Source organism: Micropterus dolomieu, linkage group LG16 (genome assembly GCF_021292245.1).
Source record: "Micropterus dolomieu isolate WLL.071019.BEF.003 ecotype Adirondacks linkage group LG16, ASM2129224v1, whole genome shotgun sequence".
Lineage (NCBI taxonomy): Eukaryota > Metazoa > Chordata > Actinopteri > Centrarchiformes > Centrarchidae > Micropterus > Micropterus dolomieu.
The window spans coordinates 21,716,328-21,740,467 of NC_060165.1; the positions used below are offsets into that span (position 1 = coordinate 21,716,328).

Here is a 24,140-nt window from a genome sequence, read left to right on the forward strand (position 1 = left end):
GTTACTATGCTTTTATTACACTTTTGGGTGCTTTTTTTTTTTTTGCAGATCTTGTAGGAATAATTTTGTTGTTGAAGTACTGGATTTCCAAACTGCTACTTCAGGTTTTGGATGCATTAGACAGATTAATCCACTGAACCACAAATAATTTCAAAAATGTTTTGTTGTTTCCCACTAAATGCAGATGTCAGACGTTTATAATCAATCACACAAGGTCCGAGTAAAATACTAGCTGCACATAAATAAGATTTACAAACAGAAATGGTGCAGATAAAAACATCAGCAGCGTCATAAAAATATATAAACACACACATAATGATATATGAACACAACCAATGTAGGCAATCCTACACAACATTTCAGAATTGGCATTGTTCAGTTCATTCATGTTGCCTCGCATAAGAAAGAAGAAAACAGGGTTCATAGGCAGTAAGGAATCAACTCATCATTCCCCCGGCTGTGTCTGTTTGCAGGAGGTGGGCTACTGCCAGGGCATGAGTCAGATCACAGCTCTGCTGCTGATCTACATGAATGAAGAGGACGCCTTCTGGGCTCTGGTCAAACTACTGTCTGGGCAGAAGCATGCCATGCATGGTAACACATATAAACACACTTTCATGGGCAAAAGGGTTTGGTTATCTTGACTTCAACAGCATGTTCGCTGGATGCAGCTGTGTTGTGGCCGCCGGAGACCATCTGCTGCCTTCTAGCTGAAGTGCCGACATTAAAAAGGATGAGTGATCTCACTTGTTGCTCTTTCCTTCTTCGCTGCAATATCTTGAAGCATCAGTTCTATTTTTGCTGGAGCAGAATGAAACGTGAAATTCACTTCTGAATGTACATAAATGCCCGTATGTACTAACAATTGGCTTAAAATTCATATAAGTTTCATTTGTTACAGACAAAACTAGTTTTTCTTCATATTAAAAGTTCATTCTCGCTGTTCCTGTATTCTCAATTCCAGATTTGAAGTGTCAAAGTAGATGATGTGAACACCTACAACACTGAAATTCAGTCAAAAACTCCAGAACAGCTACGAATGAACCTTGCAGGGAGATTGTTTTGTCAACTAGATTTTGTTATTTATAAGCACGTAGCTAAAAAGGTGTATTTAACATGCTTGTAAAACACAAAATAAAATGGCTAAACAACTGAAAATGATATTGAAAATGTGGCTACTGAAGAACAGGTGCTTCTAAAATGCTTCCAGTGGACATTGCAACCGAAATGCAACACAGGAGCATCCAGCGAGCATCACTAAAAACACTCAAGTGGCTGGTAGACACAGTCTTCTGACCATGATTATCAAGTCCTTACTTGACATTTCTTCAAGAAAAAGACCCCTGTGAGACTTGTGCTTCAGCACCGTTGCTGGCCTTGATAAAATTAGGACAAATTGGCAAGCAGGCATGCTGCAGCAATGAGCTCATCAATCTCTAGTAACTTATAATAAAACCTCCATAAATGGCCATCACTACACTCGGGGATACGCATTATAGACCATAAACATACAGGATACATACATGTTTTAAGAGATTCACCAATTGGCCCTGAAAGTCAGGACTATGTATAAAGAGAGAAGACTTAAAGTTCTGCTGCCATCATGAAGCTTAACTGGAAAACATGAAAGTTTTACTGTATGTAATTTCCGGCCAATAGAATAAGAGTCAGCAGGTAAGACTGTGACACACTCCACATTAAGGTCTATGTCAGCCCAGTGAACCTGATTGGCCCTTTTCTCCTCACCTGCAGGGTTTTTTGTCCCCGGCTTCCCGAAGTTGATGCGTTTCCAGGAGCACCATGACCGCATCCTCAAGAAGATGATGCCCAAACTGAAACAGCACCTGGTGAGACGCACAACACTGCTGCAGCGATTAATAATGCAACAACTGCTGAATAATGTAACAAGTGCTCATAATACCAGACTTAAAAGATCCATCTAAATAACTCAGCGATTAAATAAAACAATTGTTGGATAATATTAGGGGGTAACTATTTAATTAAATATGTACTCAATGTAAAAATGTAGTGACTATCCTGGTCATATTTATGTTTCTTGGACATACAAAAGACAAACAAGCTTCATGTGTTTTACTCATTTAGAAGGACTCTCTTTTTTTTAAATATATTTTGACAAATGACATAAAAGATCTCAGCCCGCCCAGCTCAATGCACTGAATAGGTTTTCTGTTGGGTTTGTTTGTGCTGCTGCAGGACAGTCAGGAGGTGTTAACCAGTCTCTACACCATGAAGTGGTTCTTCCAGTGCTTCCTGGACAGAGTGAGTACATTAACAGCAAGCTCACCCCACATGTGAAATATGAATATAGTTTCTTTGTTTAAGCTTCATAAGTGGTCGCCCCCCCCTCACCACACTGAATAATGTTCTCTGGTCAGATGCTTGGAATGAAAATAAAAGCATACTGTCCAGCTGCAGTCAGGAAGAAAACAGCTTCAAATCATTTAGTGCAGAAATGATATGCGATAACATGTTAAAAAGGATGTGTCTGGTTATATTCTGTATTTTTTTATTGTCATCAAATCCCATGAAAAGACCACAACCAACAAGTCCCCAACATATGCACTATTTTCCTCGTGTTGCAGTATGTTTGCTGACAAACTACAGTTCCCACCTAAAGGAAATTACTGAGCCTTTATTAAAAAATACAATATTTGTATATCTCCAGTAATAGGCTTGGGGCTAGGAGCCACAGACAGTGTAGTAAAAGTCAGAAAGTATTGACAGATGAACCAAAACATTGCTGGGATTTGTTGGCAATAACCAAAATATAGATGCATAGCCACAGCCTTGTTCGTTATGGAAAATGTGAGCCAAAGGAAAACATCAGTCTACAAGGGGCGTCCAGGGAAAACAATGAGATGATCTTCTGACCTTTTGTTCTGTTTGTGTTCAGACTCCCTTCACCCTCACCCTCAGGATCTGGGACATCTACATCTTGGAGGGTGAAAGACTGCTCCCCGCCATGTCCTACACTATCCTCAAACTGCACAAGAGTAAGACTGTTCACACAGTGGTACCAGCTGGTGTCCACCTCTCAAAGACTGAAAGGGTCTTATTTATTTGTTCTGTGTGTGATTTACAGAGCACCTGATGAAGCTGTCCATGGAAGAACTGGTGGAGTTTCTGCAGGCGACTTTGTCCAAAGACTTCTTCTTCGAGGACGACTTTGTGATTGAGCAGCTACAGGCGTCCATGACGGAGCTCAGGAGGGCAAAGCTGGATCTGCCCGCACCAGGTACTGCTGCAGCGTGAAGCACACAGACCGTATTACCAGCTATAATACGGAAAAGGACATTTTTGCCTTTTTGGTCCAGTGGTGATGAGGCTGCAACAGATCCACAGAGAGACAACTATAAACTAATATACTGCTCTGTTCTTATTCGCATTTTACTAAAAATCTGATCTAAAATATTATAAAAGCTGTTATATTATCATAGTTGTTCATCATATAAACATTACCTGAACCAATACACAAGTACGTTTTTGCATGACGTAGTCATTATTATCATCATCCCTAATTAGTCTGAGAAACAATTAATAAGAATGATTTCTATTATCAAGCATAAAAAGTGAAAATACACTGTTTTGTGTATTATATCATCATTTACTGAATCTTTTGAGGGGTTTAACTTTAGATCAGACAAACAAGGATACTTGGGCTAAGTTTTCACAACTTTCCAAGATTTTATAAACTCAACAAATAGTCCATTCATCGAAAAAAATAAGGAATAATCCTAAACTCTTGGCACAAACTTTGGTTGTTTTACATAAATATGTCCAAATTTAAAAATGCTGGGGATTGCAGCTATCTTTCAACAATGTGATCCCTTAAAAACAACATCAAATCAGTCTAACACTACCCAGAAACGCCCGGAGTTGAGTTGACCGTGAAACAAATGGCCCATCAGGTATTATGGCGTTTAGATGGCAGTGCATGTGGCTTCCTGCCATCCTTTAGCCTGCAGCTGTATTAGTAGTAGTAGCAGTGTGTTTCTAATCTTGCTCTGTCTCCTCATTAATCTGCCTTCTCTTCCTCTTCCTTCAAATGATGTTAGCCAACAACAACAAAAGTGTGGCCGTGAGTGGGGGCCACATTCCCTCCTTCAACAGTAACCGGTGGGCTATCCTGACTGGTCTTCCCTCTTCATGTCTCTGTCCATCTGTCTCTCAGTCCGTTCGTCCTGTCTGTCTCCTGTCTGTCCAGCAGCACTCCGGTTTTTACTTCGCAAACTTTGTCTTCCAGCTGTTTATTTTTTTTATTTTTTTTTTTTACACAATATTTTTAACTCAGCTCAGATGCATTGCTTCGGTGCTTATTTCGAGTCCTGCAGTGGCTGGCTCTCCTCTGGTCTTTCTAGCTTCACTCTTTTTACTCCCGTGTTTTAATTAAAATGTGGTTGAAATTTCAGGTCTGTGCTAAAAGTCTTTCAAGTGACATAATGTGCCCTCTGGTGGCCAACTTAAGGCACTACATTACAATGTTAATCAACAGCTGATCTGAAAAATGGCTACTCTCCTAAAGTAACCTGACTTTTCTTAGGGTGCAACCTGCAGCACATGGTAAACTTTAAAGTACAGACTTATTTTTGTAAAGACTGTCACAGAAATATACTTTTTTTTAATCTCTTTGATGTTTCTGTGTCACCTTCCTCCTGTCAGTCCTCTAAAACAGCAGCAGCCACTTCTTTTGTAAGATTTGAAATTAATACTGTAGCTGATGAAGGAACCAGAACTTTCCTTTCTTCCAGAGCCCACACAACTAAAACAGTAGCTGTCTGTTCATTTCCCTGCACCGCTGACAAGATAATGAGACACTTTTCCAACAGCGGAGGCTTTTGTTTAACTTCTGTTTTTAACAACCATCTGCTATCACACTTGCTGCATTTTTGTATCTGAATTGGCTGAACTGTGAAGACACTTAAGTGGTTTGATGGTTCTGTATTCTTGAATTTCAATAAGCTTAGTTTGAGTTAAGAGATCCCCCTCTTTTCCAAACCACCCTCACCACCAGCTGGATGAATCTCTAATCTAGGGTGGATTTCTCTCTTATTATTTAGTAGTCAAGCCAAAAAGGAGTAAGTGTCTGGATTCTGTCTAACTCCTGCAAAAAGGCCAATATGGACCCCTTGAAGACTTTCATACAAAAAGGAAGAAATACATGTGGTTTCATGACCCTTAAAAACTTATTTCATTGCCCTCAGGCCTTTGTAAGCAAGGAAAAGGCCTCTGCAACAGCATTTATACCATCATGGTGTAACTGCAGCTCCTTAAGGCGACGTTAGGGAGGTTTCATTGTTTTATAGACACTGAAATTCCTTCCTCTTTCCAACTCTGTTGAAATAAAAACAATACTTGTACCTGCTTGAAGCAACCAATATGATGGTCTTGAACAGCTTAGTCATTAAGTAAGGAAGCTGGAGGACAAAAAAAAACATGTTGGGCTCATACAATGCGCAAATACTTGAGAGGAAGTTCACCTTAAATCAGCCAGAATGCATGCATGTATACCTCTATCATGATGAACAGAATTAGAATTTAAAATATTTTCTTCTATTACACTAGTTTGTTTTTACCATATATTTCAGGGCTCAACATTAACGTTTTGCAACTGGCCCCACTGGGCCAGTGGGTTTGAAACTTACTGGCCTGAAGACAATTTTTACTGGCCCCCCTTCCAAAAGTGTTTAATCATTTATTAAATACATCCTGGATATAAAAAAAAAAAAACTAAACAAAAGTGTAATCACAGTTAAAATTATAAAAAAATAAAAAGGTTAACAAAACAATTTACTTTTAAAACTCTCTGCTCCCCTGCTGACAGCCATTTATGAAAAATGTGCACAGAGCAGCGGACACGAGTCGCCTCTATCATGATGAACAGGTTGCCATGGTAGCGACCTGTCAATCACAAGGTAGTCCCGTCCAAAAGCATACGCTGCATTATCGTCTATTTTCCCCTAAATAGGACCATAATTTACTAAATGAACATTATGCTGTGTTGAAGAACACCTGAAACTAGCGACTGAGACCGTAAACTCATTTAAAATTGTTTACTGAGGTAATAAATCAGCTGAGAAGTAGCAACATTTGACCATTATTGGAAGCCGCCCCCTGCTGGCCGTTAGAGAGAACGCAGATTTAAGTTCCGTCTGCATGGTTTCACTTTCGACCCAGAGGTTGCCGCATGATTGAGATTAGAGAAATAACATTTGACAAGTCACGTAACTGCAGCTCTGGATTGGACATCGGTGCGCGCCAAGAGCTGCAAAACAACTGCAGGATGTTGAGTGTTTTTTTTTTTTAATACTAATGTTTTTGCACTGGCCCGATCGGGCTAGTGTCCCCACGTTACGTTTTACTGGCCCCTGGCCATCAGGCCACCGTTACTGTCGTGCCCTGTATTTCCATTCAAAATTGTTGTAATTCTGCCTTTTCAGCCATTAAAATATTTATATATATATTTCAGCAGTAGCTACAAAATGAAGCTACAAATGTTCTGTTACACAGTACAGTAAAGTCATTTGTATTTCTATTTTTGAAGTGAAAAAGATAAGAGCTTGTATGCCCCGCGGCCTAATTGTGTCAGTTATAAACATTGTCATTGCTGTATATTCAGGGTGTAGCTACAGGTTTTAAACATTAATTTCAACTAAAAAAATATGGTATCTATCTGCTATTTCAGTCAAAAACAACAGAATATCTTGCCTGTGATGTTCACTCATGAATGGCTTTTTAGAATTACATTTGAATTTTTCACAGAAATAAAAAAAATCATCATCTTAACTGTACTATATCTAAAAATATGCAGAGGAACTGTGACTAGGTTTCCTTAACTTGATAGTCTCTGGTGAATAAAGATTCCTGAAAGAAGACACGAAACTGTGTTAATTAGGTGCTAGAAGGAACACTATGCCAATTCAGATCAGCACTGATGAGGGAGAACTGGAACAGGAAGGTTTAGGTTAGTTTGTAGGCCAAGGTCAGTGAATAAACACATCATGGACTTTAGTTTCTGGCTTCAGTGCCAATCACTGCACTTCCTGGATCACTCCCACAGCAAGTCATCTTCCTCCAGCTGCTGTCTCCTGACTCTGGTGATCACACTTTCCCTTACAGTCCCCAACAACCGGCGTCAGCATCACTGTGTCTGCACACCGTATACACGTTCCTGTCAACTGTACTTTTTATTTATTTTTGTTGTAAAGCAGTATGTTTAAGTATTAATGTCATAACATGTACTGATTGTAAAATAGTAACTTTGGTGCAAGTGAAGAAATATCTTCTGTGGCTTTAATGCTTGTACTTACAAGTCTCAGTACATTTAAGGTCCATTTATCAAGAACTATTTCTGTATGACCTCTCAAGTCCGGGGCTACTGCTGCAGCTAAGTACAGTTTAATGAAATGGAGTGAAACTCATTTCAGAGACCCCTCGATTGAGTGTCACCTCCTAATTGAGCCCCTCCAGCAAGCTGGGAATTGATATCCAACACTATTTCTGGTGTTGTTTTCTGTCCCTTGCTCTTTGCCTGTTGAGTAGGGCTGAACGATTAATTGCATTTGCGATATTATCGCGATATGATAAAACGAGATTTTCTAATCACAAAGGCTGCGATTACACTCTGGTCACATGACACACGAGAGTAAAGCAGTCTGCAGAGGAAGCATCAACTGCGCACATTACGCTCTACCTTGACTTCTTGTTGTACAGCGGGCTCAAGCTTGACAGAAGCTGACACTTACTTACTTAACTGTAGTGTCAGCTTCCCCCGGGTTACTTGGTGGTGGGCGAAATCTTCAGGCCATCTGCCACTTTGACGGATAGGAAAAATGCACAACAGAAAGACGCGTGTAGTACGGTAAGCGCATTGTGGCGATCGGCGCCTGCGTCACACACACAGCCACCGGTCAGCTCAGGAAATATCTGTGAAACGGCGTGTCAAACCAAACGCACAGGTCCAAAAGAGGCCAAGTCTGTCCCGAGTTACAGCCTGGTCACAGCCAGCGTGCTGCTCACCAGCATCAGAGGCTGCGGTGCTTGTCTATTAAACACGAGAGGCGTCACTAGGTTTTATTTCCGTTGGCCAACTTTTGAATTGAACCTCAAACGGAGTGTTGTTTGTTTGTTTGTTTGTTTGTTTACTGGGATATAGAAAAGGGGGCTTTTATTGAGAGATGGACTCATGTGGAGATCTGAACTGAGATAAGGACTCATTAATTGGTGGTTGAACTGTGGGTTTTGTATTGAGCGCTGTACTGTAGCCTATAATACACTGTGGTGAACGTAGTTTTTCTTGTTGTCTGTAGTTGGGACTACCTGATATTATTATTCATGACTTGACTCTCAAATTATCTCTCATATTTTTATAGTTTGACACCCATAGACTCTCCACCATAGCTCAATAATTCTTGCAATTCATGCATCACCTAATTTCATTAAAACACAGGCGTGGCCTACAAGAAAGAACAGTGCATGTTTAATCTATCTAATATTGTGTTGGTCATACTATACACTGATTTATTGCTTGTCCGTTTTGAAAAATACAGAAGGTAAAGAGCTTAAAAATTCATCGCATATTAAATCACAATTAGATTATTTTCCAAAATCGTTCAGCCCTACTGTTGAGATGTGATTATGTGTCGTCATGAATGTAATTCTCCTTTATTTTTACCTCTCTATGGCAGTGGTGTTGCATGAATCCATGTCCCTGTTGTGACTCCTCATCTGATGTGAATCAGCGCCACACAGTGTTTTAGACCATCACCGCTCCGTTTTGTTTCCTGCCGTTCTAATGCATCTCCTCTGTTTTGATCTTGCAGGTAAAGAGGAAGAGTTTCCCAAGAAGCCTCTAGGGCAGCTTCCTCCTGAGCTGAACCACGTGGCCAACGGTCAAAGCCACGCCGAGCCAGCCGAGCCTCCCAGGGACCAGCGGGACGGTCGACCCCCCAGCCGGTCACGTCGGAACTCAGTGGAGAAATCGATCCGCCACCACAAGGGTGACAAGAGGGATGGCCGCTCCAGGGGATCAGGGGAGATTCCCACTGAGCATCAAAAGCAGCCCACATCCACCACGCCTGAGAGGGGCGTCACACCACCCTCAGTCCCCACCCCTACGCCACAGCTCAGCACGGTGGAAAGACGGAAGCCTCAGAGCCACGCTACCGCCAACCACAACTCTAACGCGGCCTCCAGCTCTCACAAAGAGATCACTCCGCGCTGGTTCAAACCCTCCGAGACAAAGCTGGAAGCAGCCAAAGTAGCGGCAGCCCGGGAGGTCCATCGGAGTCGAGGGGCATCGCCGGGCCCTTCCAGCCCAGATGACACTGTTCCGCCCCACCGCCGGCCACGCTCCAAGGGCTTCGTCCCCAGCGCCAACCGAGGCTCCAACGCCTCCCAGTATGACAACGTACCAGGGCTGCCGGAGCAGGATTTTGAGATCCTGGAGCTTGACAGACCTCCGTCCAGAATGCGGACCCCTCGTAGTGAGACACCCTTCAGTGTATCATCCCTCCATCAGGTCAGCCCCAGCCGCAATCCCAGCGTGGCTGGGAGTGTCGTCTCTGTCGTATCAGGGCCCAGGATGCCCAAACACCCTCTTCCTCCTCCATTTTCCAGTCCAGCCAGGGTCCAGGCAAGCTACCCTGCCAGTCAGAGCCAGTACCACACCCCTCCCCAGCAGCATTCACCGGGCAGAACTACCACTGAGGTCCCCATCTTCCATCCCGCCTACAGCGTAAGCCTGGACCCCAGAGGAGAAGACAGACTCTATGCTCCGCCCTCCCGATTTACCCCGCCCTCTACTATGGCGTACGGGGAAAGAGCGTATGCCACCACCGAGCGGCAAACCAGCCTCTCCCCAGAGAAGTCTCTCGTGAACAACTCCTTCGCCACCTACCGCAGGCAGCCGCTATATAGCTCCAGCCACAAACCCCGAAACGCCGGGCCACCCCCGGAGCACTCCTTGCAGCTGGAAACCCAGGGGAGCTCCACCCCTATCTACCTGCAAAAGCTCACCTCCACTGCACAGGTGGAAAACCGATTTGAGGGACATCGGAGAGCCGAGGCGAGGCGGCCTGTAGACGGGCTCCCGTGGGGGCTGGAGGATGAGCTGCCCCCTCAATCCCCAGGTGGGATGCCCCGCTCGCCCAGCTTCCAGCGAGCCCAAATGTCTCCTGTTCAGGAGTTCACTTTTCCCGCCAACCCAGACGACCTGCGTCACTACAGGACTCCGTTCCAGGAGCAGCAGCCCGTCATAAGGCAACAGCTCCCCCAGCTGTTTGGAGGACCACACTACAGGCACGCACAGGAGGCGTTTGCCATGCAGGAGTCCATGCTGCTGTGATCAGAAGATACAGAAAATGGCGAGACACTGTAAAAAAAAAACAAAAAAAAACTGAGTAGTCACTGACACTGTGGTAAAGATGAGCAGTAGTCCTAGCTTTGTTAGGAACCTGGTTTTGTTTCTGCTCTGTTCTTAATGTGTGAAGTACTGACCTTCTGACTGTCACGCTGCATCGTAACGTTGCAGGAACCAGCCTCTGACGTTTTTACTGATTACTTAAAAAAAAAAAAAAAAAAAAAAGAGAGAGAGAGAAGAAAAAAACCCTGAAGATTTTATTTTATTTTTGGATGTAAATCATTTTCGAGAGGTGACAGTATATATCTTTCAGAGTCTGATATGTACAGTGGATTCTTTTGTTAATATGCTGCGTTGTTATCAGGAGCAGGGGAACGTCCTCCTGAGAGAGCAAAACTCTTGATTTATTTTCCATCTTTATTTTTTTATATATATATATATTACTTCCAGAAATTTCCATTGGAGACCGCATACTCTATATGCTCGTGAATGTTATTTTTCAAAGAGAAGAAATAATACTATGTCCAATGATAGAATTAGAGAGCATTGATGAATGGATAAGTTTTGATGTCCATTACAATTTTGAAATGCCTCCACTGTAAAAAAAGCAGAGTTTGATGTGTATTTTTAGTTATCTTTCATTGATAATATTCCTTCCTGATTAACTGATGTGCAATCCATTTCACTTTCATACGTAAAGTATAGTACATCGGGTATTACATGTATATGAGGCCAGTATATTTAGGATTAAATTCCAACCCTGATTAGAGACTCAAGGAATAGCGAGCTAAATTGTGAGGGCTAATAAACATTTTGTTTGATGGCTTTAAGCCATCTGATTTGCTATGTAACCATAGGTAACACATTTTTTTTTTAATCACTGTACTGTTACCACATCTGGAGCACATGCAGGATGTGAACTGGTACCAGTACAAGTTTGCTTTATTTCATTATGTCGTATTATTCTTGACACTGTCATATCAACTACTGTTCAGCTGCTGGCACTTCCACTGGCATACAGAGTCATCTGGCACACGCACACACACACTACATGTCACACAATTCAACATTTAATCAGTCACATTCCCTATTATTCTTCCTCATACTGGGTTTTGAAGCAGTTACTCTCAAACAGTACTCTCAACAGTATTTCCGTACTATTCATTACATTCCCTAAGTTATCTTTTGTTTTTTGTTAAACAACTAATTGCAGACCATTCTGATACTTAATAAAATGAGGTGGGGTGAAAATCAATCTTTGGCTCGGTTTTTGACTTGCTGTAAATTGAGGTCGTATTATAGGGATTTTTTCTCCACTGGGGTTTTTTCTGCTGCTTGTCTTTTTCCACTAAAAATGAAACTGCCTCCCCGTGGGGCAGTGTAGTTTTGGAATAATGTTGTAGGACATAAGCCAAAAATGTAAGGATTTAAGGTTTTTAATCCTGGATGATGGTACATGTTGAATATTCCTGTAAATCAGCTTCCAATACTTTTCAATGAGAGGCAGAAACACTTGAGTCTCTAAACATACTAATACGAAAATTTAACCACTCGTTTTTTTAGTTTGTACTACTATTAGTGCTAAAATAATTAAACAACTGATCATTTTAGAAAGTACTAATCATTTCCAAAGAAATAAATATAAATATTTTTTTGGGTTGTGGACTGTTTTCTGACATTTTGTATTTTAAACTATTGAATCAAATTAATTAAATTATTAAGTTAAAGCCACATTTTAAGAGCAGCAAATTATTTTTCCCCATAAAACACCAGAAACAATTTTTAAAAAATACATGTTATGGTAAAATAAATAACATACTGCTGAAGACATAATTACAGCTTGTAGGAAGCCTGATCTCATCATTCTGCTGCTTGAGCTCGCACGCTGTTTCTGTATCTTTCTGGTCGAAAGAGTTTAAGACGGCTTCAGAGGAATGTCATGTCAAGAGCTTTGTCAGATGAGCAAACTCTGGGGAACAACAAAACCCTGCCTCTGATGGCTGCAAAGGATGTTTGTTGTAGGTGGTGTGAAGACTTGTGTAAATCGGATGATAACCGTGTGGTAAGAGGAGCTAAAAGAGATTCTCGTGACGCAGCGGGATGTTGCTTTGAACCTAGGAATCTTAAGCCCAGTCATGTTATTTTGGTCCACAGTGGGAAATAATTTGCAAAAATGAGAAGATAAACATTAGAAGAAAGCTCACTGGAATAAGCTGCTCATTGATCCAACAAAGAAGAGAAAAGTGGGGAAGGTTTAGTTTGGCGCTTGAAACAAACTTCCTGCAAAATACTATCAGCTGTCAAATCAATGCAGAGCCCAAGATTATGTTTTGTGAAGCTGGAAATCGACTACTCGATTAAAAGAAAATGTGCAACCATTTTGATAGTCAATATAGTTATTTAAGTTATTTGTCTGCCAAACATTTGCTCGTTACAGCTTCTCACACGTGTGGATTTGCTGCTTTTCTCTAAATATTAGGATTTGAACTGATCGTCAGTCAAAAAAAAGGTATTTCAATACGTTGGGCTCTGGGAAAATGTGACTGGCATTTTGAACCATTTTCTGAAATCTATAGAAATGAATCAGCAATAATTTAAATATTTAGTTGCAACCCTACTGGGAATGTAACTTACTTAAATACTTTATTTATAATACTTTTAAATACTACTTTAGTAGAAAAGTATATATTTTAGGGCTGCAGCTAACGATGATTTATTCGAAGCTTCGATAGATTATTCATGGTTTCGTCGTTTAAGAAGTAGGACTACTTTTGCTTGGCGGCGGCGGCACCCCCCCCCCCCCTTCGTACTGGGATCAGCTGTGCACGTTTATAGGTGATAGATATTTATTAGTCCTTTCGTAAATTCATACTGTGTCATACAGCAAACATCAGACCAACTACTAGACAGCCGCTTTACAAACACACATATCACCCCAGTGCTATACAAGTTATATTAAAGGCTCGTGCAGCCTACACGACTTTAAAGCGTCGGCCGATGGCCGTGCAGTTCACACAACCTGCCGTCATGACGGTAGTCTTGAAGTCGTGTGGTGTTCACACTACATGACTGATCGGTGACAGGGACACACACACACACAAACAAACACTCTACAGGAGCTGACAGCAGCTGTCAACCAATGCTGGTCTCCAAACCACGTTTTGTCAAGAAAACACACGTGAAATGTGAAACGGGAAATGAGCGATCCTGCACATGAAACAGCTGTTGTTTGTTATTATAAACACAAAGAATGTGGGTTAAGGATGGATTAGCACATGCAGGTAGCAGGGATTGTCTGAGCTACAGAGAGAGCTGGAGGGGAGTTAAAAGATGCAGCTCCCGACACCCAGTTAACTCCTGACTGTGAGGTCACAACTCACGGCCCAAAAAGGAGAACAACAAACGCACTTGTTCACATTTTCAGCTGAGGACTGTGGCTTACTTCGGCTAGCCTTCAACTCAACAATCAATCAAGATTTCAGTTAATTGCTAAAGTTACTGTTACCTTGTCTGCGGTCCGCTGGCAGAACACCTTTTTGTTCAGCTGCCGTCGTGCTGTTGCCAAGGCGACATAAGTTTTGTTTTACGGTGGACAGACGGTAACATTACAGAGTTGTTGTTTTCTTTAGCATGAAATAATAACTTTGGACACTTTCTTCTTTGTCCCTCGCCATTTTCTCTCTCTTTCTCCACTTTGCAAACGGCTACATTATAATCCTGTCGTGTTCACAGCGTAAGCGCGATGTGCGATAATATAATAAATAAATGCCGTGCGAACCACTGTGCTGTATAGTTACATGGATTAAACGAAGAATCGATGCAAAGAATTTGTGTCAAAGCATTTTATTATTCGATTTAATCGATAAATCGTTTCAGCCATAATATATTATTATTATTAAAGTAAATTAGCCGCTTCCTTGTAATATCTTATTAAATTGAACATCTTTAGGCCTTAGACTGTCAGACAAAACAAGCAATTTAAAGACATTAGGTTGGGGTCTGGAAGATGATGACATGGCACTCACAACTATTCACTGAGTTCTTTTAAATAAACGATTCACTGATTAATGGAAAAAATAACAGACCAGATTGAAAACAATCGTTAGTTGCTTGCTGCCCCACAGTTTTTTTCGAAAGAAAAAGATTTTAGTTACACTTCATTCCTGTGATTGTGATACAGTTTTTCCAACAACCTTCATACATCTATGAGGAACTACAATCTGCTTTTCCTTAGTAAGGCTTAAAAAACAATTTGTTCAGCATGACAAGGCTGAACTCAATACCATGTTTACACTGGCAAAGCTTCCTGGTTTTTCACCTCCGATTAACTCTCACACACACACTTCAGTAAAACTACAACCTGAAACAGAGGGAAGCAGCAAATCATCTCACAAGCTGGTGCCAGCAGGTGTCTGGCATTTACTTTTTTCAACAACAAAAAAAAATAATTAACTGATTTTAAATCTGTTATTAAATTTGTTGCCAATTAATGGAGAAACAGTTTCACCACTAAAACTGAACTTTTTTTGCGAACAGTTAGAGATTTGTTATCTGGAGGAAGAGAGATCTTTAGTAAATGGGAGAAAAATTCCCCGAAACAGTTATCCCAACTCATTTATATTCGGGAGGACTTTTTGGGTCACCTGCCAATGGGACTGGTGGATTAAAAAAAATCCTAACATATTTATTACCAGCCAAAATAAAAACTTGCCATTTGTTTCAGTACTGTAAAATTGAGATAATAAAGTATTCTGCGAAATACAAACTTAAAGAAGACACCAGATTGAAATTTGAAGGTAATTTATTGTTATTAAATGTACTTAAGACATAACAGTAAATTGTTCCATATACTTACATGATGCTTATTAATCATTCAACTTAAATCTCATCACTGCTCACTTTTAATCATGCATTACATTTACATTTATTCATTTAGCTGACGTTTTTATCCAAAGCGACTTACAATTGCTATACATGTCAGAGGTCTGGAGCAACTAGGGGTTGAGTAAGTGTCTTGCTCAGGGACACAATGGTGGATGGGTTACAAGTGGGGGATTGAACCCGGGTCTCACACCAAAGGCATAGTCTTGCACCATTGCCACCTCGCATTAGCCTATCATTCAACTTAAACCTCGTCAATTAATTTTTTTTTTTTTTTTTAAATGTTCTGCTTCTGCATATATAGTGTTTCACTACTATAGGCCTAATATTAAATGTAGGTTGTTTTCATTTATTAAATCTGTCTGCAAGAAAAACAGTCATTGGTCTGTAATTTATTAATGCTAAGTACTAACAAAAAAATCATAACCCATTCATGCACAAAATAACTGTAGGTTGCAGTTTTTACTTGCACATTGTACAGTATTATTTTTCTGGTTCGCACACATCTGTTTTAGGGGCAAATGCATGTGAAATACTTTGTTTAGCAACGCATCATCCATTCTGAACCCGTCACGCTGGTTTTATTCTTCCTGTTTTATTTGCGGGAGCTGTTACAGAGCTGTCCTACATGCTGCCACTGGCTTTAATGGAGTGGAACGTAGCAAAAACGGGTATAAATCAACGGAAGATTTACGGGGACATATTTTAATGTGAGGACACCGGGAGAGAACGGTAAAATATGGGAGAAGCCCGGGGAAAACGGGAGGGTTGACAGGTAGCTGGCTAGATAAATGCTAAAAACACATCACGTACTCCTAGCATGACTTGATAACTCCCAACTCCAGTCCCCTAACGCCCACCCCCCTACATATCTACGCCAATCAAACACAAGAAACCTGAAATCAACATAAACAACCAATGAACACTTCAATGAACCAATTTAAGTGCGACACACGACAAAAAACAACGCTGATCTGCTGTTAGGTACCATCAAAAAGCTATTATATGGCGATATCACACCGAATACGTTTAGACGCCAATGTGGTGGGTAGCCTTCCAACATTTAGCCACCAAATGGCAAACCTAGCCGCATTTGGCACTTGGCAGGTGTTAATTTCCACCACTGTTCGGCAGTGTGGTAAACCCAAAGCAACAGAGCTGTTGCCATCTTACATTTTTCTATTTCCCTTAAACCCTAGTGAAGCCCTTCTGAGGTATAAAGCAGAAAATGTCCATAGACAATACTGCCACAAATTGTTTTCAATATCAATTAGGCTAATCTGTCAAATCTTGATTAATCATTTAGTCTATCAAAGTGAGAAAATGATCACAATTTCATTAAGCCCAAGGTGACGGCCCACAGTCAACAGTCCAAAACCCAAAAACATATTCCACTTACAATCAAGCATCAGAGTCAGAGCGCCAGAGTTTAACAACTAATTCATTTAAAAGCAAAATCCAATTTATTCAATGTCAATCAATTAACTGACTAATTATTTCAGAACCAACAATAAATATTACTATCAGTAATTAATAGACCACACCAAAAGAATCATCAACTAAATTTCAACTAGGGCTGGGCAATATGGCCAATCATATAACTTGATATAAATAATTATCACAATAAAATCATTAATTTCTTTCAAGTTTAAAGGCTGATTTTTGCTCCTTAGTAAAAGTTGAAGAAACCAGATGGTTAATTGTGGTTTTAAAATATTCTTTATAGTCACGAGACAAACACAAGCAGAACATTCAAATTTAAACAAATATGCATGAGAAAATTATTAAGAATATTACTATTTATTAATTATTATAAATATTATTAATTATTGCCTACCGAAACCCCCCCAGGGCTGTGTGCTCACCCCCCTACTCACGATGTACACCCACGACTGCAACCCCGACATGGAGAGAGCTCTGTTCTAAAGTTTGTGGATGACACCGCCCTCGTTGCCCGGATATCAAACAACAATGATCATTTCGGGAGGAAACTGAAAAATCTTTCACAGATTGGTGCACAGAGAACAACCTACTGCTCAATGTCAGCAAAATCAATGCGCTGATCGTTGATTATAGGAAAAAGGAGGCAGACACACACTCAGCTACATCAGTGGTCATCCCACAAAAACACGCAGAATTTCTTAAACAAATATAACATGGCAAATTTTCCGTGTCACGTTCTGGTTAACTTTTACAGAGGAGCAATAGAAAGCATCCTGACTGGAAACATCACATACTCGGATGTGCACGGCCCACAACAGGAGGGCTCTGCGGCGAGTAATTAAAACTGCCCAAAGGATACTAAAGGCAAGTACCCACCCCTGCCATGGCTTGTTCACCCTGCTGCCATGTGGCATGAGAGTACCACCAGACTGCAGAGGAGGTTCTTCCCCCTGTGATTCTCCTTAATTTATTCTCAGTACTGCACCATGTAAAATACATTTATTTCTGTATAGAATCTTTGTGTATTGTTTGTTCTTTGTGAGTTAGCCTCATCTCAAAATACAAACCTGTGTTGGAAAATGACATAAATCTACCTTGTACCTACCTTCATGGAGTCACAGACATGACTTTTTTTTCCTATTAATGGGGATAAATTACAATCTGGAGCTGAAATAATGTGTGCATTAATCATTTTTTGACATTTCACCAAATGAATAAAGGAAAGAAAATTGGCAGACTAATTGATAATGAAAATAATGGTTAGTTGCAGCCTTGCTACAATCGAACTTGATTACAAAAATTAGGATTTTGACATAGGTTTTCATTACCATGAAATGAGTGTACATGGCATTATTTCACAATCAATAAAGCAAATCAATAAAGCACAGGTTGAAGCCAGGAGCATTTATGAAGTAAACAGACTCACTAAAGGCATCAATCATTCACTACCAAGCAAGAGGGGAATCCAAAGCAAACAATGCACTTAACAAAGTAAATTACTGTAGCTTTATGCAAGCAGCAAAACTGAAGGTAACCACCACCACCACCAACAGCAGAAGCATAACTTGGTGACATTTAACGGGGAAAAAAAAAAAACATACTTTATAACTGAAGCAAGGCATTAAACATGTAAACACAAGCAGCATGGCAAGTTAAAACCTGAATACAGTCTATGGTTTTAAATGGCCGACATAAAATGGTGGCTAACGGCTAAGTTAGCTAACTTTAGTGTGTCAAACGGTCGACCAGCTAAAAAAAACACATTTCTCAAATATAAATCACTGGTGATCTTTCATAATCCTAGAAGGTCGTGAAACAAGACTAACCGCTGTTTGGGAAGTATTTCCTGAGCCCTCATTCACTCTTCTGTCTATTTGGTTCCAAAGTTGTTCTTCCCGAAAAATAATTTTTACTCGTTTAGTTACCATTAAAACAAAGATGGCGACCGGATGTGACATAACCGGTATATAAACAAAAAACTAAATGCTTTAACCTACATGTTATTATATACGCACATTTGCAAATAGTACAGAATAAACAAATATAAAACAAATATATACTTTACATTTTTTATTGAAAATATCTTGGTTTTAAGACATGTCAGCTGGTAGCCAATCAACTACTGGAGGCCTAACTAAAAATTGTCAATTTCATATACTTGTACTGTCCTTTGTGTATTGTGATATGTGTGGCTTTTAATCATACTTGATGGCAACCTTGTAGGACTTCAATTGGAAGTATTTGTTTGAAACATTTCCCATTACAAAGTTCAGTGTCCTGAGGATACTAATATAATGACTAGTTATTGATTGTATAGCTTTATTATCATTTGATAATAATTTTTAATTACTCCAACATCGCTTTTTTTTACACTCAGTTTGGTACAGCTGCTGCTGCCAGTAAAGTCAATCAGAACTGTATAAATTTTAAATGGGGGGGAAAAAAACACCCCACAATACAAAATTATCTCCTTACTTTTTAAAATCACACATGCTTGTACCTATCACATTTTATCATAGAACCAGATATTACTTTGCTGTAATATTTTCATGTCCATCCAAGCCTTGGACGAGTTCAAACCATACGTCAACTACCATTGTTCGGCAAAAAATTAAGTACACTTTTATTTACAGAACGCTGGATTTTTGACAAAACTCCTACTAATCTGTAACCTTATTTATTGCATTTAACTTTATACATACAGAGAGCAGTATTCTTTAGATTTGAGTCCATTATGTCATTTAACATGTTGGGTCCTCTGGATGATAAGAGTGTATTTCCTTCTCGTGTCCACACTCCAGCTTGCAAGGCACACAATGGTTCTGCTACTTATCTTTAGTCTCACCAAAAAGGAGGAAATTAACAAGTCAACTATTTAATTTAAATTTCACATTTCACTAGTAGCATAGCCCATACATTGGCTTGTGACTGGTGCTAATTACTCCACACAGGTATCTGAAAACCATGTGTACCAGTAAGGATAATGACGAGCTCATTGCAGTGATCTCATGTTCATCTGTCATGGGCCTCTTCTGCTTTATGACTCCACACTGGCTTGCGTTTCTCTATGAAGGCCCGGATCCCCTCCTGTCCGTCTCTTAGAGCCAGGTTGTCAACCATCACCTTGGAAGCGGTAGCATACGCTGCATCTCGTCCTTGAGCCATTTGTCTTTGGAGGAAATAAAAAACGGGAGGACAAAACATTCGAAGGGAAATTTATATGTATTAATCACAATGTTTCAAATGTCTTCACATAAGGAATCCTGATTATTATAGAAAATGTATAGTTTTTGATAATATTTGATCTGTGGGTCCCCCATATTGACATACATTTGTTGATTAAGTATTGAATTTTACAATGGTATTACAATATTTGCCCTAAAACATTCTCTAATAAAACCATCATCGTTCTGCAACTACAGGCTGACAATCTATCCACTGATAAAACATTACATCACTAATAAATGAGGATAATGTTTAACTGATGGCAAAATGCTACTTACTGATTATTAATTATTAGGTTTAATTTGAAGTAGAGGTTAGCATTTTTTTGTTTTTGGGGGACCCCCTTGAAGCATCTCAAGCATCCGTGGACTTTAAAAAACAGTGATGACCACAAGGAAAAGGTAAAAATTGGTCTGTCCGTGCTTTAAAAACTCTCACCTTTGGAAAGTGGCCTTGCCGAGGGCTACAACAGGTCGGCTAGCCTGACACACCCGCTGGGCGATGGCTAATGTCTCCTCCTCCAGTTGTTCCTCCGGCACCACCTTACTGACCAGACCGTGCAGCAAAGCGTCATGGGCGGAGATGGGAGCTCCTGTGAACAGCATCTCCATCGCAATCTGGTATAAAGTCGGAAGATAATACCAAATATGTCTTGGACTTTTGTAGGTGGTTGCCAATATCAATATCAATAATAGCGAAAAAATCTGCAGGTAATCATATAAAATTATCAAAAATGTTTGACAAGGAAACCTCAGATATTTTTATTAGGTTATTAGCAGGATATTTTAAGAAAACTAGGGCTCTAATTAAAGGTGATATCTTTAGATTCCTTGTTTTGCCCAACCAACTGTTCAAAATCAAAAGAAGAAAATAAGATATAAGATCTAGATATATTATCTGGATAAATGACTAAAATGATTAATGACCTGTTGTTGTTAATATTAAATAAATAATAAAATAAAACAAATATATAGCTAAACTTTATTAAAAAAACATGTTTTATTATTATTATTATTATTATATACTGTATAATAATAATAATACTAATAATATATTGGAGAGAGAGAGGGGAAAGCCTAATTTTGCTGACTGCTGTTCAGACTGATTATCGTATTTTATAGACATTATTGCTGTTGGACGCTTGTATCCTTGTGAAACTGTTTGGATCTGGTGGATGCTGTATAAAAGCGATAACCTGTCTACCTGCAATAAACACAGCAATTGGATATTAGATTCTTTGGACATCAGCGCATCAGCCAGATAAGTCTGACATTTTTGTTTTAGACAGTCGCCTATATACAGTAAACACAACGTAAAGAAATTCAAATTGGTTAGAAACACACCTATGGAAGATGAGTGTCTTTCAACTGAAGCCCTCACTGTGTTCAGCTCTTACCTTCCTCGGCACAGCTCTGCCGATGGCCACCGCCGGCGTGGAGCAGAACAGACCCACGTTGACGCCCGGAGTGGCGAAGGTGGACTTCTCCGTGGCCACAGCAATGTCACAGCTGGCAACGAGCTGGCAACCAGCCGCGGTGGCAACACCATTCACCATGGCGATCACTGGGACAGGTATGTCTTGTATGAGAGTCATGACCTGAAGCACAAGAGCCAGTGAGTTATTTGTACGTGTGAGATTTAGCCTACTTCAAAACCTTTCTATCGCCGCCAACATTTCCTATTTGTTCAGCCACTCAGATAGATATATAGTAATTAAAAAATAAACAAATAAAATGAGAGAAAATGACAATTCTTTATTCTTTATATTTGCTTTGTATTAAAGCCCACAGGAACTGGTGACATTATGATTGATTCCTAAATATGTAAACAGCATCATATCAGAGGTGAGCGACACTCAGTGGAGCAGATTTTTAATAAATATTTAATATTGATAAGCTATTCTTGTGATGAAATGAGGGAGAGAAAAACAAGACAAACTAACCTCTGCACAGGTGTGAAACACCCTTGTGTGATATTCTCTGCCATGAGCTGACGTCAGCTCCTTCAGGTCATGTCCAGAGGAAAACACTGGACCTTTGGCTGACAGACACACACACACACATTACAAGGTTAGACCAGCATCTTTCTCTCTCTGTCACAAACACACATACTTACAATAAATACTTACCTGAAATGATAATAACTCTGAGATCATCACTGTCGACATCAGTTAGGATGTTTTCTCTGAGGGATTCCAGCATAGACAAAGACAGAGCATTCCTCTTCTTGGGATTGTTCAATATTATTCTCCTTGAAGAAGTAGAAGAAGAAGAACATTAGCGTTTTGTGTATTGAACATAAGTTTTACTACAGAAAATCTCTACTAATGCAGCCATAAAGGCACAGATCTTTGCTGTGTTTCAATAAAAAGAAGAAAATAACAGTGTTTCTGTAATATTATCATTGTGACACTGTTCACAACAAATGTAGGCGATAAAATGAGAATGAACTGCAGGACAGTCACTTTAAACTCAGCATTGAATACTACAGACAAAATCAGATGAATATTATAATAGGTTTATTTTTTTTGTCATTTACAAAAAGCTACATACCTTTTACAGTAAGACTTAATAATTTAGTGATGAACATTTATTAATGAAAATTAAATGCACTGATCCGGTGCAATTTGAGCTCTTGTAAACAATATTGTGCTCTAGTCGCCTAAACAATTTGATCATAAACACATTGTAAAGATATAAATGGTGATGACACAGCAAAAAAGTCAATACATTTATTTAATGTTTTTCCAGAAACCCAAAATGAAAGAATAGTTATTTCCTAACTTCTAATAGACACATAACATGTTTTATACTTTCAGTAAATACTTTCTTCAACAAGGAATACTAAGACCAAGGTACATTTATTAAAGTACTGTATTGACGAATGGCATTGACTCTCTCTTCAAAGAGAAATGTTGTACTTGCTGCAGATAACATGCTTTGCAGATGATTTACTAAAAAACCTAAGCTCAGTGAGAGAAAACTATTCAGTATTTTTTTATATATTACTTCAGCACTTTAACTGAAGCATGCAGAACATTTAGGCTAATGGATATTTGCAATATTTTGCTATTGTTGTGCTGCATTTTATAGGAGCCCGGGGAAGTGTCATTACGAATTAATGCTCTCGATTTAATAACTTCAGTTTTTCCTCAGTGACCTTACCTCCCGGGGCTCTGTACATTCTCATAATAGTCTTTCTTTACATTTTATTACAAAAATGTACTTTTCATAGGCATAACATCTATGCCGAATTTACCTTAAGACCTTTGCATGTGCAATTAAGTACTGAATGTACCACTGTAACCTGATGTTGTTGTTAAAGTCTGTATTCTCTCCGTAAATGTGCTGTTTCTGCCTGAGAGCACCTGTGAGTAACAATTCAAGGACGACGGACTCATTTCGTTACTGCACCTTATTCCGTCGTTTTGTTGCCTCACTGTCGGCGGCTCCGGTTCAGTCTGAGAGTACAAACGCGTCCCTGTCAGGAGTGTCGGAGTCCTGCTGAGCTGAAATACACCGACAGCTCTGCACAGGACACAACGAGCCATGTTTACCTTCGCTGCTAGTCCACCCGCACTTCCGGGATCGACGACGTCAAAAACACGTAGAGCGACGTAAGAATAAACCAACATTCATGGAGATAGAAATTAATGCATTTCTATTTCTATTTTTAAGATATGTGTTTGTTGGAAGAAAAAAATAATATATATATATATAACCTGATTGTACTGCATCAAATATTATGCTATGTTCTGGTGCAAGTACTAAAATTCCAACTTTATTTAAGAAACCTGTGCATGTTATGTTATATTAACTGCAAAATATCTCTAATCTAATTCTCATTAAAATACTGTTACATTGATATAATGCTATAATCATAACTTCAATAAAAACAATTGTGTACATAACATAAAAACAAAAAAGCAACACTGCTTTTCACGAGATATGTTTCTTTCCATTCTTTACCTAATGCAAAACTGCTGTATATGCTTCAAATTTAAATAATAATGAATCCTTAACGTTTCAAATTACTGGGCTCTATTCGACACACACCACCTTTTACAATTTATACTCCATACATCTGTTGATTTATACAGAATTAAATCTGTAAATATATTTATTTGTATAGCCATTTTATTTATACATTTTTAAATGTGTAATGATGCATTTGTTTGGTTGTGCTAACTATTAAATTAACACACTTAGTCACC

General features: G+C 39.5%; 2 protein-coding genes across 9 annotated transcripts in view; one reads left to right on the top strand and one right to left on the bottom strand.

Moving 5' to 3' along the window:
* usp6nl (USP6 N-terminal like) overlaps positions 1 to 11,633 on the top strand; it is an 86,550-nt gene extending 74,917 nt beyond the window's left edge. Inside the window, exons 9-14 of the mRNA XM_046072696.1 lie at positions 474 to 594; positions 1,753 to 1,847; positions 2,215 to 2,280; positions 2,915 to 3,014; positions 3,104 to 3,256; positions 8,841 to 11,633. Coding sequence (XP_045928652.1) covers positions 474 to 594; positions 1,753 to 1,847; positions 2,215 to 2,280; positions 2,915 to 3,014; positions 3,104 to 3,256; positions 8,841 to 10,363 — 2,058 coding nt within the window. The 3' untranslated portion in view covers positions 10,364 to 11,633. The remainder of the gene's footprint in view (positions 1 to 473; positions 595 to 1,752; positions 1,848 to 2,214; positions 2,281 to 2,914; positions 3,015 to 3,103; positions 3,257 to 8,840) is intronic.
* echdc3 (enoyl CoA hydratase domain containing 3) lies at positions 22 to 23,517 on the bottom strand. Of its 8 annotated transcripts, none has more exons than XM_046072701.1 (13): positions 23,341 to 23,517; positions 22,056 to 22,177; positions 21,870 to 21,967; positions 21,324 to 21,524; positions 20,366 to 20,544; positions 18,529 to 19,871; positions 10,516 to 10,578; positions 8,693 to 10,390; positions 5,380 to 5,435; positions 3,109 to 3,262; positions 2,893 to 3,004; positions 1,747 to 1,844; positions 22 to 801 (listed from the first exon to the last, which is right to left on the bottom strand). In XM_046072701.1, the coding sequence occupies exons 1-6, from the start codon at positions 23,475 to 23,477 to the stop codon at positions 19,715 to 19,717; spliced, it is 894 nt and encodes a 297-aa protein (XP_045928657.1). In that variant the 5' UTR covers positions 23,478 to 23,517; the 3' UTR covers positions 22 to 801; positions 1,747 to 1,844; positions 2,893 to 3,004; positions 3,109 to 3,262; positions 5,380 to 5,435; positions 8,693 to 10,390; positions 10,516 to 10,578; positions 18,529 to 19,714. The 8 variants fall into 8 exon arrangements, with proteins under 8 accessions (XP_045928657.1, XP_045928656.1, XP_045928659.1 ...); XM_046072700.1 differs by having other exon boundaries at positions 3,109 to 3,346; XM_046072703.1 differs by lacking the exons at positions 8,693 to 10,390; positions 10,516 to 10,578.
* Between the last annotated feature and the right edge of the window lie 623 nt (positions 23,518 to 24,140).